The sequence below is a fragment of the Myodes glareolus genome, chromosome 15, assembly GCF_982192425.1.
Source record: "Myodes glareolus chromosome 15, mMyoGla1.1, whole genome shotgun sequence".
In the NCBI taxonomy this organism is placed as follows: Eukaryota; Metazoa; Chordata; class Mammalia; order Rodentia; family Cricetidae; genus Myodes; species Myodes glareolus.
Genome location: NC_142040.1, coordinates 4,761,802 through 4,776,151, shown reverse-complemented (window position 1 = coordinate 4,776,151; position 14,350 = coordinate 4,761,802). Strand labels below are relative to the sequence as shown.

The window sequence follows — 14,350 nt, the reverse complement described above, 5'->3', positions numbered from 1 at the left end:
AAGCTCTAAAGCTTAGCTTAGCGTTGCAGGACACAATATTGGAGCCAAATTCATGGGCCATCTTTATTTCTGGGTTGAAGTTTATCACTTACCACTGTGAACATCCTAAGTCTTTGGAGCAGGCAAATCCAGAACCATAATTTGAGTGGTAGTCTAGCCAATAACTTCATTTCTACATATGAAAGCCAAGTGGATAATAATATATGCAAATTCTAATTTTAAAACTGAGAAAAAACATTTTAAAATTAAAATAATTCACTTCATTTTGCAATAATTTAATAAACTTTCTTCTAAGTAAAACTCTAGTATTTCTGCCCTGACCTGCATCCTCTGCCACAGCTCCTGAACGCCAGCATTTCAGTCCTGACCCGCGCCCACTGCCAAGGCTACTGATCTCTCCATGGTCCTTTAACGGACCTATGCCATCTGCCATGACTACTGAACTCTCCATAATCCTCTAAAGACAAAGAGCAAGATTCCTCAACTAGTATACATGGACAAAGATTAAGGAATAAAGTGACATTTTTTTTCTTTTCTCTGTTTCTCACTTGATGAAAATTGTATTCTCATCAAACTCATCAATTAAATCTAGAGCAGGGTTTGAAATACTGAGTCACTTCTCCCTCGTTTAGACAAAATGAATGAGCAATTAGAATCAAGGAAACCCACTACAGACTCATAAATCCTAGAGACTTAAGAACCGGAGGTGGGAGAGGTACCCCGCTGACATCACAGGTCTCTCCTAGGTCACAATGTTCTTGAACTACCCTTGGAAAGATGCTTCAGGATCCTGAGGAAAGTAGTTTGGATGCAATCAGTATGCCTTAGAATTTTGACTTTTTAAGAAGGAAAACATACGTCTGTTCCCTTTGAAAGATAAAAAGCAAGTCAACAAAAGTCCAAATAATATAGCTGGGGAATCAGCTTTATGACTTCAGGTATTTACCCATGGACAATGCCTCAAAAATTTACATTCCTCATATTTCCCTTATGTTTCTTACTTTATATAAATATAGTAAAAAAATTCAAAGACCCTCAGCTCTTCTCTTTGGGCACAATAGGATGTATCTCCAATATTTTAGAACATTTTGACCTCAGTGACGTTTCTGAATGCTTTTTAGAAGCACCTGTGGGGATGTGTTCTGCTCACTAAACACAGATGTGCGGCTGGCAGGGGCAGGACCTGGGGTGGCGGAGGGAAGAGGCAAGTGTCAAGCACTTTGGAAGCTTCTCTTGACATTTGGTCACCTGTACAGAAACTAGTTTCAAATTTTAAAATGCCATCAATGCAAAAATTTACTTGCTGTAGTTCCTGATTGGATTCTACATTCTGGTTGCTTAGATACAGATGTAAACAAAAGTGCCTCCTTGCCTGCGGAAGAACAGCCAGAGCCACCTGATGGCCCCCTTCCTGGCTCGGCCAGTGACCAAGAGAAGAAAGCAAGTACTTTAAAATATTTGTATTAAGAATGGGGTAGTTGGTTCCACTCCTCTGAAGCTCAGGGTTGTGCAGTTTGAAGGATCCTAGAAGCTTAGTTTTCTTTGTGTTTGCTGCCAGCTCTCGTCTGCTCTGTCTTGATGAAACGGCTGAACACAGCAAGGCTGCCTTGGAAACAAGTGACCTCAGCTTGATATTAACTGGATTAACTTGATATTAACTGGATTGATTTTTAATATGGGGCTAAGTTTTTAAATTTGATGATTATTATGATAAAGATTCTTTAAGAAAAAGAGTAGTTACATACAAGGTTCTTTTTTCAGTACTTCTCATATTTTCCATTAACGACAGAGGCCATACAAAGCAAGTTGTACTTTTGGATTTGGCGGTTCTAATAACATCTGAGCAGTATATACAGTCTCTTCTTAGAAAACAGGTACCAGAAAGTCAAAATGACCTGAAGCACTGGCTTTGAGTTTCTCTTTAGTTTGGTGATTGTTTAACCTCAATTTCCTCTTATGTAACAGAAGGCTAGTTAGACCTTCCTTTTGCCATGGGGTTCTGATAAACTATTTAAATAAAGCATTAGCAAGCAAAACAAACTTAGTGTATAATGCAGTTATTATCACAAGACCCATTACTTCTCAATTCTCAAGTTCCTCATATAAAATGAGTCATCTTAAATTAGTTATTTAAAGGAACTTTTGTCATTATGATGAAGAAACAATTATACTGATCTAATAGAGCTATTAGGAAAATGAAATTATAATATATATGAAAAGATTCTATAGTATAAGAATTACCACATTTTAAAACGTTTTGTGAGCAGATGAAAACTGGCACATGTGAAAAATCCCATAATAATAATTTGTGAAGTAATTTCTCCATATAATCCCATCTCAGCCTCTAAGGATATCCCCGGAGTAGAAGGGCTGAGAATCCTAGTAATTCTTTCTCTTTGGACACATTCATTCCACAAATACTTGCACAGCATTATTAGTGTCAAGCGCATAAGGCAAATACCAGCCCATTGATAAGGAAGTGCTCAGCCTAGATGTTCCATGGAGAGGTGGAAGGCAATATCCAGCCTGAAGTATTAAGTTCAGGGCCCACAGCTTTTTGTTTCCCATTCAAAAATTTCCACTTCTTCCCCTCCTCTCATTTCCCTCCCACTTCCCCACTCCCCCTCCTCCCTCCCCCTCCATTCTTAAGAGAGGGCAGGGTGCCCTACCCTGCGGGAAGCTCAAGGCCCTCCCCCTCCATCCAGCCCTACGAAGGTGTGCATCCAAATAAACGTTTGCAGTAGGAAAACGTAGTGAGAAGCAGTGCTAGGCTGACATCTGTTCAGGTCCTCTGGGGATAGAAGATGCTATCCAGAACCCAAACACACGAGTATCCAGTGGGGCTTCTCTCAGATGCTATGACCCCTTAACATGGTTCCCCATGTTGTGGTGATCCCCCAATCATAAAATTATTTCATTACTACTTCATAACTATAATTTTGCTACTGTTATGAATTGTAATAAAAATACCTAATATGCAGGATATGCGATATGGAACCCCAAGGATTTGAGACCCACAGGTTGAGAACCACTGATGAGGGTAAGCCCAGGCTAAGGCATATCAACCTTTTGTGGACTCTACTCTACAATATGCCCAGGGCCAATGCACTCTCCCAAAAGTTCACTGCCCTCTTCCAGTTGGGGCCCTGTTTTGACAGTCTCTTGCCAGCTAGACTGGGTCAAGCCAGCATGGCCAGTGTTAACTTCCTGGATAATAGAGTTGCGTGGTTTTCAAATTTTGTTCAGAGGAGATGTATTTGCAGATAAGTGTCTTGGCCCTTAGAATTTTAATGCAATCAACTACTTCTTGGTTGATTCCATTAAAACTTCTTTAAAAACTAATTTCTGAACAAAATCTTTAATGTTTAATCACATTGTCTTAATTAGGGTTTCCACTGCTGTGAAGAGACATCACAGTCATAGTAACTCTTACAAAGGAAATCATTTGATTGGGTCTAGTTTTCAGAGGTTTAGTTCGTTATCAACAAGGTGGGACATGGCAGCAGGCAAACATGGTATTGGAGAAAGAGCTGGGTGCTCTACCTCTTAATCCACAGGCAGCAGCAGGAGTCTGCGTCCACACCGGCTGTATCTTGAGCACGACACCTCACAGCCCTCCCTACAGTGACACACTTCCTCCAAAAAGGCCACACCCCCTTGTAGTGCCAGTTCCTAAGGAGGCCATTTTCTTTCTAACGGCCACACTCATCATTCTTCTATACAGTGGTATAAGTCCCCCAAAAATCCAACAAATATATCTTGTTCAATCTGTTAACTTGGAATACAAGTTACATTCCTTCCACTGAATCCAATTCAGTGATTGGCCATGAAAATTAGAATAAAATTGCTTTGTTTTTAAGCTTTGAAAAAGACTTTGGTTGTTTTCAGTATATGGAAATAGTGAATGTATCTCGTATCTTTTGTCTCAAAGGAATGTTACCAAATTATCAACCTTTATGGAAAAAGAACCTTCTAGAAGTAGCAGAATAGCAAATTTTGAGATTTTTCAGCTAAATGTTCATATAGCTAACCTGTTGCATGCTACTAAATTAACATACAGCTATTCTGTGCTTTTATTTTTCATCTATAATCTGACATGTAGGAATTTTTAGAATATAAAATTACTTGGACTGGCTAGCTTTCTAGTTTGGGGCTGTTTTGAAAATAGTTGATTCCCCTAGGAAATGATTCTGTCAGGAATAAATTGCTGTCATTGGACTTAATTCAAAACTCAGCCAATAATCACTGGAGTTCTCATTTAGAAGCTTTCATCTTGGATTGATGTACGGCTCTAACTTCTAAAAAGCTTTTCCTGATGTGTTACCAAACCTAGGTCTTTAGGAGTGCCCCAGGGCTTAACTTCAGTCTTAGTCACCAACAACACAAATCGTATATGTAAGGTGCTATATAGTTTGTTTAAAATAAAAGCATTGATTTAAGTACAAGATGAATAAAGTGTAGGCCACTTCATCATCACATGATGCATTTTTGAATCTCTCTCCTCTGTTTTAGGTGAGATTATCTCCAGCCAAAATGTCAACCAAGAACTCTACAGACCTAGTTGAATATGTTGACAAGTAAGTATAAAAACTAATGGTTCTAACTATTTACTGCATTCAATGGCTCAGTAGTGGTTAGAGTGGCTGAATGAAAAGATCTCTGCTTCCAGAAAAGCCTGAACCTCAAGCCTCATTATCTCTAGATAGATGTTACTGCCTTCTCTTTAGGCAACTTCAATAAATTCCTGTAGATTTGTGGGGAAAATAATACAACTGGGGCAAGAGTTAACACATAAAACATCATAATATATAGATAACTATAACTTTAAAATTAAACCAAGTGGGTCTGTTGACACTATAATAAAAACCTAGGGAAACGTGAGACACATTAATAATCAGAAAAAAATCTGACTTTTTGAAAAACCAAATTCCTCTACATTTCTACATTTACAGTGCTGTACTTGGAGCCCTTTCAGGGTGATCCACAGGCGTGGGACCCTGGTGTCACAGCTCTGGTCCTTAGAGCACAGCTATTGGTAGATTCATATTGCCCAAAGATCCCAGAACTCTAGCTTTTGAGGGTGGGTTTTGGATGTGCTGCATATGTTTGAGCTCAGCACTCAAAAGGGGTGTTGTCTGTGCTCCTGTTAATAACTTCAAAGCAGTTGGGATTTGGTCTTAGTCCTTCCACTGTTGCTGCCAACCCTGCATTTGGGGAATTTAGTTCTGTCTTTTCAATTGCAAAACAAGAAGGTTGGACTAGAAGTTCCTGGTGTCTCCTACAGCTTTAAAAGTCATTCTGATTCTATAATATGCATCCTAACTACAGAAGAAATGTGGCCGAACAAATGAGTCAATGTAAAGCAAACCCATAAAGAGTAGGCTCATTTTGAAGTAATCTTTGACAATGAAAATGATGAAATTTTAAGTTCTGCCTTTTATTGCAATAGTTACAGCTAAGAATTTCCCTGTTCTCAGCCAAATGAATTTAGTTGATTTCAGCAATGCAGAGTTTCACTTCTTCTCATGCTTTCATTCTACAATTGCTTACATGGGTATGGATTACAATTTACAGGAGCAGGGGAGGATCAAATCATGAGAAATGATTTTTCATTTAAAACTACCATTTACTGACTGAGCTGTTTAGCCCAATTGGGCAGTGGTGGCACACACCTTTATTCCCAGCACTCAGGAGACCAAGGCAAGTGGATTTCTGTGAGCTCGAAGCCAGCCTAGTCAAAAAAGTGAGTTCCAGCACAGGCTCCAAAACTTCAGAGAAACCCTGTCTCGAGAAACTAAATAAATAAATAGAAAATAAAAATGTACTATTTAGATAAATAATTTTTACTGAGTTAGGAACAATGAATGTAGACTGCCCCAAACTGATGATGAAGGACATACTAATTAACTTTAAGCATCCTAGGAGAAGGGAGAAATGTTTCTACCTGTCTGCATAGGACAAATGAAATTAAAAATCATTTCTCTGACCTATTAAGAAAATTTCATTTTGGAGCCAGAATGATCTACATTCCAGAGGACAAAAGAGTAAATTCCTAAAGAACAATAATGAACCTTAAAGTTTAGAACATTACCTTAGACTTCAGCCCAATAAAAAGTCGGTTACATTGTTTATATATTATTTTATATGTACGTGTGTGTGAACATGTGTGCACATGTGAGGGCAGAGGACCACCTTTGGGAGCTGGTTCTGCCCTTGCCTGTGTGAGTTAGGCCATCAGGCTGGGCAGCAAGCGCTTTATTTGCTCAGCTATCTCATCCAGTTGGATATCAGCAAAATGAAATTAAGACAAAGATTGACTAGCCCCAGGATCCATTTCTCCCTCAGTTACACTCAAATTCCATCTTCCAAGGCCTAAGCCATGTGTCTATTTTATTCAGCATTCTAGATGCTTAGATATACTGTGCTGTTCACTTCGGTTCTCTCAGGTTGCAGCCCCAAAATGCAGGGGCTCTGTGCTAAGTATTTTCTTTCTTGGCCAACAAACCTCTCTGCTGACGCAAATAATCCCAATCAAATCAAATCAAAAGATGCCCATGTTTAATAGATGACAGTACTCCTGGGTGGCCCTGGGAAAACATGGAGAGGGGAAGAGAGAGAAGGAAAGATGACGGGTAACCTAGACACCACGCGTTCATTCGGGGGGGGGGGGCAGTTAAATAGCTTGTGGGAGTGGTCTTGACCCTCTCTGAGGAGGGGTCACCATTTTGCAGGCTTTCTTGGAGATGGAGTTTGGACTGAGAAACCTCCCAGGGGAGGGAGCTTATGCCAGGAGCTGGGTGAAGCCCCCAGCTAAATATTCCAGATATTTTGTATAAAGGGTGCCAGGGAGCTGAGATGTTGCTTCCAACCAAACATCCCCAACTTTCTTTGAATAAAGGGGCACCATCTCAAGTCTGGCTACTTCCTGCAGCCATAGGGAGACTTGGGAAAGGGGAGAGCTGGGAGTTATTGGGCTCACGCTCAGTGAGAGGTGTGGCTGGAGTGACATCTGGTTTACTGTCATCCTGGAGACCTCAGGCAGCTGTTTCTTAAGGGAGATGAGAAGGCAGGTGGCTAGGAGAAAAAAATGTATTGTTATTATTGGCCCTATGAATGGGGCTAGTCACGTGAAGAGTCATTAACTGCCAGAAAGAATGGGACAGAGAAGTGCCCTGGTTGGGGGGGGGGGGCTCGGGTGTATAAGTACAACACAATAGCGAATAAAAACCAGATTTTAGTTGGTGGGTGTCCTTGAGCCAGGAGAGTTGGTACCAATGGTGAAGTCCCAGGAGCTGGTGCAGGTGTTGACATTGTCTGGAGAGCACTTTGTAAGTTGGTCTTGGCCCTGACAGCAGGAGTGACCTGTAAATTAGGTTTGAAAATAGGTGGAGTTAAATAGGCTCTGGAGACCGTTAGTTTTTACCAATCCTGATTTTTGATACAGCAGCAGAACTTTTGCCCAGGAACCTATAGGTATCTGTAAGACAGCTGGAACAAATTCACATCTTGGTGTCATAGAAAAAGGCTATTGCTTTATGTTAAAAGGTATGAACATTTTAGAGGACAATTAAAGGGAACTGGAGACTCTGGATCTTTTAAGATACATCTGAAACCTGTTAATCATAGACTATGAAGCCTGTTAAAGAGGCACACCTGTCTGTATTTCAGCAAAAAACTTAACAAATGAAGTAACTAGACAGATCTATGGGGGATAAATGAACAGAAATGAGACAGCGAGTTTAGCTACACAGGCAATCCCAAGTCTCTCCGTAATCTTTGGCGAACACCAGCCTTAGAAAGCAGTGCTTGCCATTAGCTGATGAGTGGAAGAGGCCCAAAGATTTTTCTGTGGGGGGAAGATTTAGTCTACCTGTCTTGGCAGGATGAGAAGATCGATTCCCCGGGTGTAGCATCCAGGGAGCTGAAGAGATGGACAGCTGCTGTGTGCTGTGCGGGTGGCTTTGCCAAACCCAAAGGCAAGGCTCAAGGCAAAAGGTCTTTTGTAACCATGTATCTTTTTGGAGGAGCTATAGGATGCTGCAGGAGCTGGCTTGTCTCTGTGTTAGAAGAAGCTCTTTTGTCATCCTGGACTGAGGATGCCATACTCTCAGACCAGTAAAGGCACTTGAGAATTGGGTACCATTACCTGTTATATTTAAACTAGAAATATAAATTAAATTTAGACATCTGTTTTACCCAATTAGTTACAGCTGACCAATGCTAGTAATTGTAACAAGATTAAAAGGAATATTTTAATAAGTCAAAGAATGCAAACACACGTGGGTACTCTTGCCCAAGGTGGTGGTGAGGTCAAAATGGAGGTTACCCACATGTTTGTATTCTTTCAGAGCTGTTGTAATCTGTAGTTATAAGTTTTATAGATCTCAAAACATGCACACATACACACATAAAACAAGAAATAAAACAAGCATACTGTGGAAACAATCACACATACTCACACAGACATAAAACAAGCAGACTGTAGCCACATTATTTTAACAGATAAATAAAACTCTTTTAGGAACCTGTGTCAGAAGGTTCCTGACACCAGTTAAAACTCCTGGTGTAGGCAGGCGGCAGAAGCCAGAGAAGCAGGGAGGTGGTCCCAGTAAGGGCCGGATTAGCAGATGCTACAAGAGGGAACAAAAACAAAGCACAGAATATCTATACAGTTTTAAAGTGGAAGGACAGGGAAACAGATCCAGATCCATTGTAGCTAGAGAAGCAGGAAGGGGAGAGAGGAATGGGAGTGGGGCCGGAGCACACGTCTAGAAACCATGGGCTTTGGAGCCTTGTTTGTTTTTATGTTAGATGTTAGCTCCAATTTAAAAGGATGTTTGTAAAAGGCAGCCAAAGGACGTTTGGAGATCTGGCTTTGAATCATAAGAGCCCATTTAGAAGTCTATGCCAAGTCTTGGCACTCAAGCCTGTCGCAATGTTGAGTCAGGGGGTTGTTAGAATTGAATGGGAGACATCTCTACCCATTTCAACCAGACCTGCCTCGCCACTTGTGTTGGACACCTGGTAAAACCGTGACTCCAACAGGAAAGTCCGAAAATTTACAAACATAAACAAACGCAAATGGGTCCCCGGGCCCTAGCGGCATGTACTGAAAAAGGAAAACTCACCGAGATGAAGCCACTCTTAGCCAGGCAGCAGAGAGCGCGTGCGAGAAGGGCGTTTTCCAACACGTGGCCCGGGACAATGGGAGAAACAGCCCCCCCTACAGTGGGACCTCCAAACATTAAATATTTTCTTTCTTGGCCAACAAACCTCTCCGGCAATGCAAATAATCCCAATCAAACCAAATTAAACCAAATTAAAAGACTCCCATGTTTAATAGATGATAATACCCCCGGGTGGCCCAGGAAAACATGGGAGACCAAGGATAACCTGGGGACCACATGTTCATTCTCTGGGGGGTCAGTTTAAATAGCCTGTTGGAGTGGTCCTGACCTTCCATGGGGAGGGCTTACCATTTGGCAGGCTTTCTTGACCCTCCCTGGGGAGGGGTCACCATTTGCCGGGCTTTCCCGGAGGTGGAGTTTAGACTGAGGCAACTCCCAGGGGAGGGAGCTTATGCCAGGAGCTGTGATGAAGGCCCCAGCTAAATACTCTACAGCTGTGCTTTTTAGGAACCTGGCAATAGTCAAGCATGCTCTATTGAATACCAACTTTTGATGAACGGTAGCTGACAGATATAATGGAGAGTAAGGCAGCTTGATGGGGGACTGACTTGTGTAAGCTGTACTTTCAGAAGTGCTGATGGGATGCTGACTAGCGGACAAACAACGTGACATCCAGACACTGCTACTATCACTGCAGAAATTTGAGTTGACATGCTTAATAAAAAAAAAATGAACATTTTTTTTCTTTAAGTAACTAAATCACCAATTGGCAACAGTGTACTGGAAGGCAAAGGGGGCACTTAGGCAAGAGAAGATTATTACACACTCATTAAACCACCTGAATAGACATTACATAGCTTCAGGGATTCATCCTCACAGGCATATGTCAATATTTCCAAGGGTAGCATTCAGAAAACAGGAATACTAAGACCCTAAAGCAAACCTGAGTAACAAAAGAGATTGTACTATTCTACAGACGAGTTTAGTTTAGAGATATGTGTACTAAAGAGGCTGGGACTGACTGTGTTCATGGAACCCTTCCTGGCCTTTCGCTTTGAAATAAGACACACACATTATCAATACTTGTTAAATGTTAGGTCATAGTAAATGATCCTTAAGTGAGGCAGGAGAATTATTGCTAGTCTCTATAGGACAATGGTGTTGGTGCCACCATATTAAAGGTGGTAAATAGCTCTAATGTTCATTTTTTATTGATTCGAAGTGAGCAGACACACTTACTTTATGGCAGTGTGCACATGCTCACCTAAGTTTGATGAACTGAAAAACATCAAACTCTTGCTCCTTACTACTATTCTCCAGCTTTAGAAGGAATACTGATGGAGTCCTGGACTTCCACAGTGAACTCTCGAGTCCACAGCAGGCTGTGACTGAGGAAGGAAGCCCCTCTTCACTTCTCTGGTTAACTTCTGCCTTCTGTAAGAAGGTGAGGTTTCATACGATCAGCGATGAGCTCCCGAGGCTTCTCAATTCTGCCCATGGTTTTTCGTCCACATCTTCTGCTGTAACAAAGTGGGTGGCTAAGATTTTAGAGCACTTAGTAGCCTCTCACAGGATTTAATTTTGAATGGAAAACAAATTGTGCTCATGAATCTCTTATGTTTATTTAACTGGCTTTTCTGAAAGGGGAGAATTTTTTTTCTGACCTTGGAATCAAATGGCTTCCTGAGGTCCCTTCTAATCCTTCTGAAGTGGTTATCACTCACTCATGAATTTATGAAGCACCTAGTATGTATGAGCACTGGGCTAGTCCCTTCAAAGTAGCAGTAAAAGAATAAGACAAAGATTTTCACCTCACCTACCTTCCATTCCAGAGAAGGGAGAGGTGCAAAAAATCTTAGTAAGCCTGTCAGGACAATTCTTGCTACGAGGTTGTAGCATGGACAAAGGTTGTCAATCAGGAATTCAGAGGACATGGACCTATGCAAAGACAAAGTTTGTCAATCAGGAATTCAGAGGACATGAGGACAGTTGGAGAAAGAAGAAGTATAAACAAATTTCTATGACATTAGATAGATTGAATCTCTAGTCTGTCTTGCCTGGGGGGGGACTCTAAGTTTCCTGAATTAAAAGGGGGCCTAAGAAGCCAAGTCGTTCCACACTGAGCAGTAGTCAGGCCAACCTACAGCCTCAGCATCATTCATGGGTACATTCTGGGCAGACAGGACTGGCTGCTAGTCAAATAGAACGTAAGACTGAGATAGACAAAACTTTCAGTGTATCAAATGGGTGAGACAATAAAGGATTAAGAAAGTCTTCTTGTGAAAATGTGGCATTCAGGGTCTGAGGACAGCCATTGCCAGGATTTAGGAGAGTGACAGGCGTTCTTTTATGGCATGCTTCACTATTGGCTACTGAGTGATGGAGACGTTTCCCACATCATGACACATAAGAATGGAAGGTGAGGCTCTGCAGCTAAGCTCTGGATGGGGCAGATCAGACTGGGCTGCCACCAACCACAGGAAGTCTTTGGTTTTCTGTAATCTGCCCACATTACCTTTGCCCATTATGGGAAAGCTGCTGGAGATGAGTTGGCAGAGTCACAAAGACCCCAGAGCAAAGATGCCCAGGAGAAATCCAGTTATCTCTACCTCAGAAGGGTCTAAGAAATGACTAATGAAAGACCTGCTGGAGCATGGGGCACAGTCAGACTCAGTTCTCTAGAGGGAAACAGTGGGGCTTCAGCAAGAAGAGACCCAAGCAGAAAAAGGTGACTGGGGAAAGCTCCACGGTGTAGGAAGTGAGTTACACACTCGTGAGCAAGAGAGTAAACATTCCTGCCTCTCTGAGGAAGGTGTAGCAGCATCAGTGACACTGCCGCAGTGAGGGAGGGAAAAGCGGGACGCAGACCAAGCTCTTCAGATGAGACACTGGAAACTTCCGAGTCTCGGTCTCCTGAGTTGGGAAAAGTTGATGACAAGCCATTGTGGAGATGAAACAAAATGAAAATACGGTCCCATAGTGATATGTTAGCTCTAAGTACTACATAGAAATAAGAGGACATTAATTAAACTGTGCTAGGACCTCCCCTCCAACAACTTACCACCTATGCTAATTCGCAGGACTGCCATGGTCACCACCACTCTGTTGTTGCTAACAGAAGTGTGTATCTCACAATCTTGGGAAATACAAGTCCAAAACCAGAGTCTGCAGATTTGATGCCTCTACGCCTCGAGGCAGAGCTGACCCTTGGGGGTGGGCGCTCAGGGCAGAACTGTTGCCTGGCTTTCCATAGGCTTCTGCTAATAGCTGACTGCCCTTGGCACTTCCTGGCTTACAGACATTCCATTTCAACCTCTCCCTCTCTCTCCTCATTCTGCCTAGGTCCTTCACAAGGCCATCTTTATGTAAGGACACTAGCCATAGTGGCTTAAGGCAACTGACACTCCACTGTGACCCCATCTTAGCGATATTCATGATGAACCAATTTCCAAATAAGGTCACCTTCTGATGTGACGGATATTAAGACATCAACATATTTTTGTGTTGGCCGCAGTTCAGTTCATTGTATCACTCAAAAATTTTAAGAATTTGAGTTCAAGTCTTGCAATTTCACATACGATGTTTTTTAACTGAAGTCACATAGATAAATGTTACTACACATACACACATGGAGGAGGGGGGAAGAAGGGGGAAAGGTAGAGGGAGGAGGAGGAGAGAGAGCATGTTTTCTCAGAAAATGTCTTGATGAGGCCCCCAAACTCTATGGGAACTCCAAACATCCTCGACCACTTGCTGCTTCTGGCACACATTTATTTGTATGTGCAACCCAGATGCCCATCCTGTTCCATCCACACAAGGGTTTTCCTAAGAACCTTTACTGCTTCTAACATCTCCACAAGGAAGAAGCCAGGCATGGTATTAATTTCGTAATTCTCTTAAAACCTCACTGACCATGAGGCCTTCATGCCTTAGTGAAGACAGCTCTTCCTGAAGACACACAACTATCTCTCTAGCCTCTTTTTAGATGTGCCACTGTGTGGAGCTGTCACTATTGGAATGGTCCCGATGCAGACGCCATGCTGGCACCCGGCAGTCCTGGTCTTCTTTCTGGACTCTTTGCCCCAAACATTAATTGCCTTTCTCCCCCTCAGAGTATTCAGACTTACGCTAACCTCAGGAACACAGGCCTGCTTCCAGCAAAGTCCATCTGCCAGGTCAGTTATAGACAAGCAATGGAGAAACTGTTAAATATAGCTCTTTCTAATTCATCTCCCCACACGCTCACAGAATTATTTTTGTAAACCATCAGAATACTTGCTACAATTTACTTTATATTTCCTTACAGGACTGTGTGCACTCAGAACATTGATCATGTGAAAACGTAGAGGATCTTCTCAGTATGGCCTCTTATGTTCAGAAGAGGGTTGAAGTTTTCCCGTTTTTGTCTCTGGCTTTTACAAGTTTCCAAAATGGTTATCAGAAGCTCCTAAGTAAATTTAGTCTTCACAGGAACAGACTAGGCAACAAAGCGAGAGGCTCATGTCCCAGTGCCTTTGCCAGGCACAGCACAGCTGTGTAAGTCACACCAGCTCGAGGGAGGCAGAACTCAGTCTGGGGAAAATCTGTTCGGATTCAGCTACAGTCAGTCAGTGATGGTGCAAAGCCATCTGGGGTGACTGGGACGGGGGTGCCTTCTCCTGGGGCTAGTAACTCCATCTGGATCGGTCTGGGATACTCAGTCATTTCTTCCCTTACCAGGTGAAATGTAAACCAAGATCCCATTTGTGTGACGTATTAGTAAGAGCTAGTTTCTTTGTGTGTGTGTTTATAAAACCAGAGTAGCCACAGCTTGCTAACGAAAGGTCTTGGGTTTTATCCCCTTTGATTTGACTAATAGTACTCAATAATAGGAATAATAACCTGATGATTTGAAGAATACTACAGTCAGGAAATTCCGTTGCATTACAAGGATTCATAGGTTTGTTCTTCCAGTTACTGCTGTAGAGAAACAAGTGAGGAAAGAATCTTCCTCACAGCAATGGGCAATTGGCAGGGGAAGGAAGGCCTTTGTCGTCTGAGAGTCCTGTGAGGAGAACTAACAAAGCATTGGGAACATCACTAGCAAGCATGATAATTATGCTCTAGGTAACAAAAAGCCGTAGGCATGACAAGCTTTTCAGATACCTCTCTAGAAGGAAAATAACTTTAAAATAAGCCTTAAAGTCCACAGAATAAAACTACAGGCCAGCACGTGTACAAGT

General features: G+C 42.1%; 1 protein-coding gene and 1 long non-coding RNA gene across 3 annotated transcripts in view; one reads left to right on the top strand and one right to left on the bottom strand.

Moving 5' to 3' along the window:
* Window positions 1–774: 774 nt before the first annotated feature.
* Window positions 775–14,350, top strand: part of Fam81b (family with sequence similarity 81 member B) — a 91,998-nt gene continuing 78,422 nt past the window's right edge. Inside the window, exons 1-3 of one of the 2 annotated variants that reach the window (XM_048424385.3) lie at window positions 775–938; window positions 1,343–1,440; window positions 4,513–4,577. In XM_048424385.3, the coding sequence (XP_048280342.2) occupies window positions 929–938; window positions 1,343–1,440; window positions 4,513–4,577 (173 nt within the window). In that variant the 5' untranslated portion in view covers window positions 775–928. Of the gene's footprint in view, window positions 939–1,342; window positions 1,445–4,512; window positions 4,578–14,350 lie in introns of both variants that reach the window. The other variant, XM_048424394.3, reaches the window with a different exon arrangement.
* LOC146891680 (uncharacterized) lies at window positions 6,558–11,068 on the bottom strand. The gene is made up of 3 exons (XR_014997223.2): window positions 10,949–11,068; window positions 7,229–7,362; window positions 6,558–7,074 (listed from the first exon to the last, which is right to left on the bottom strand). It is a non-coding gene; the product is annotated as an uncharacterized LOC146891680 (long non-coding RNA).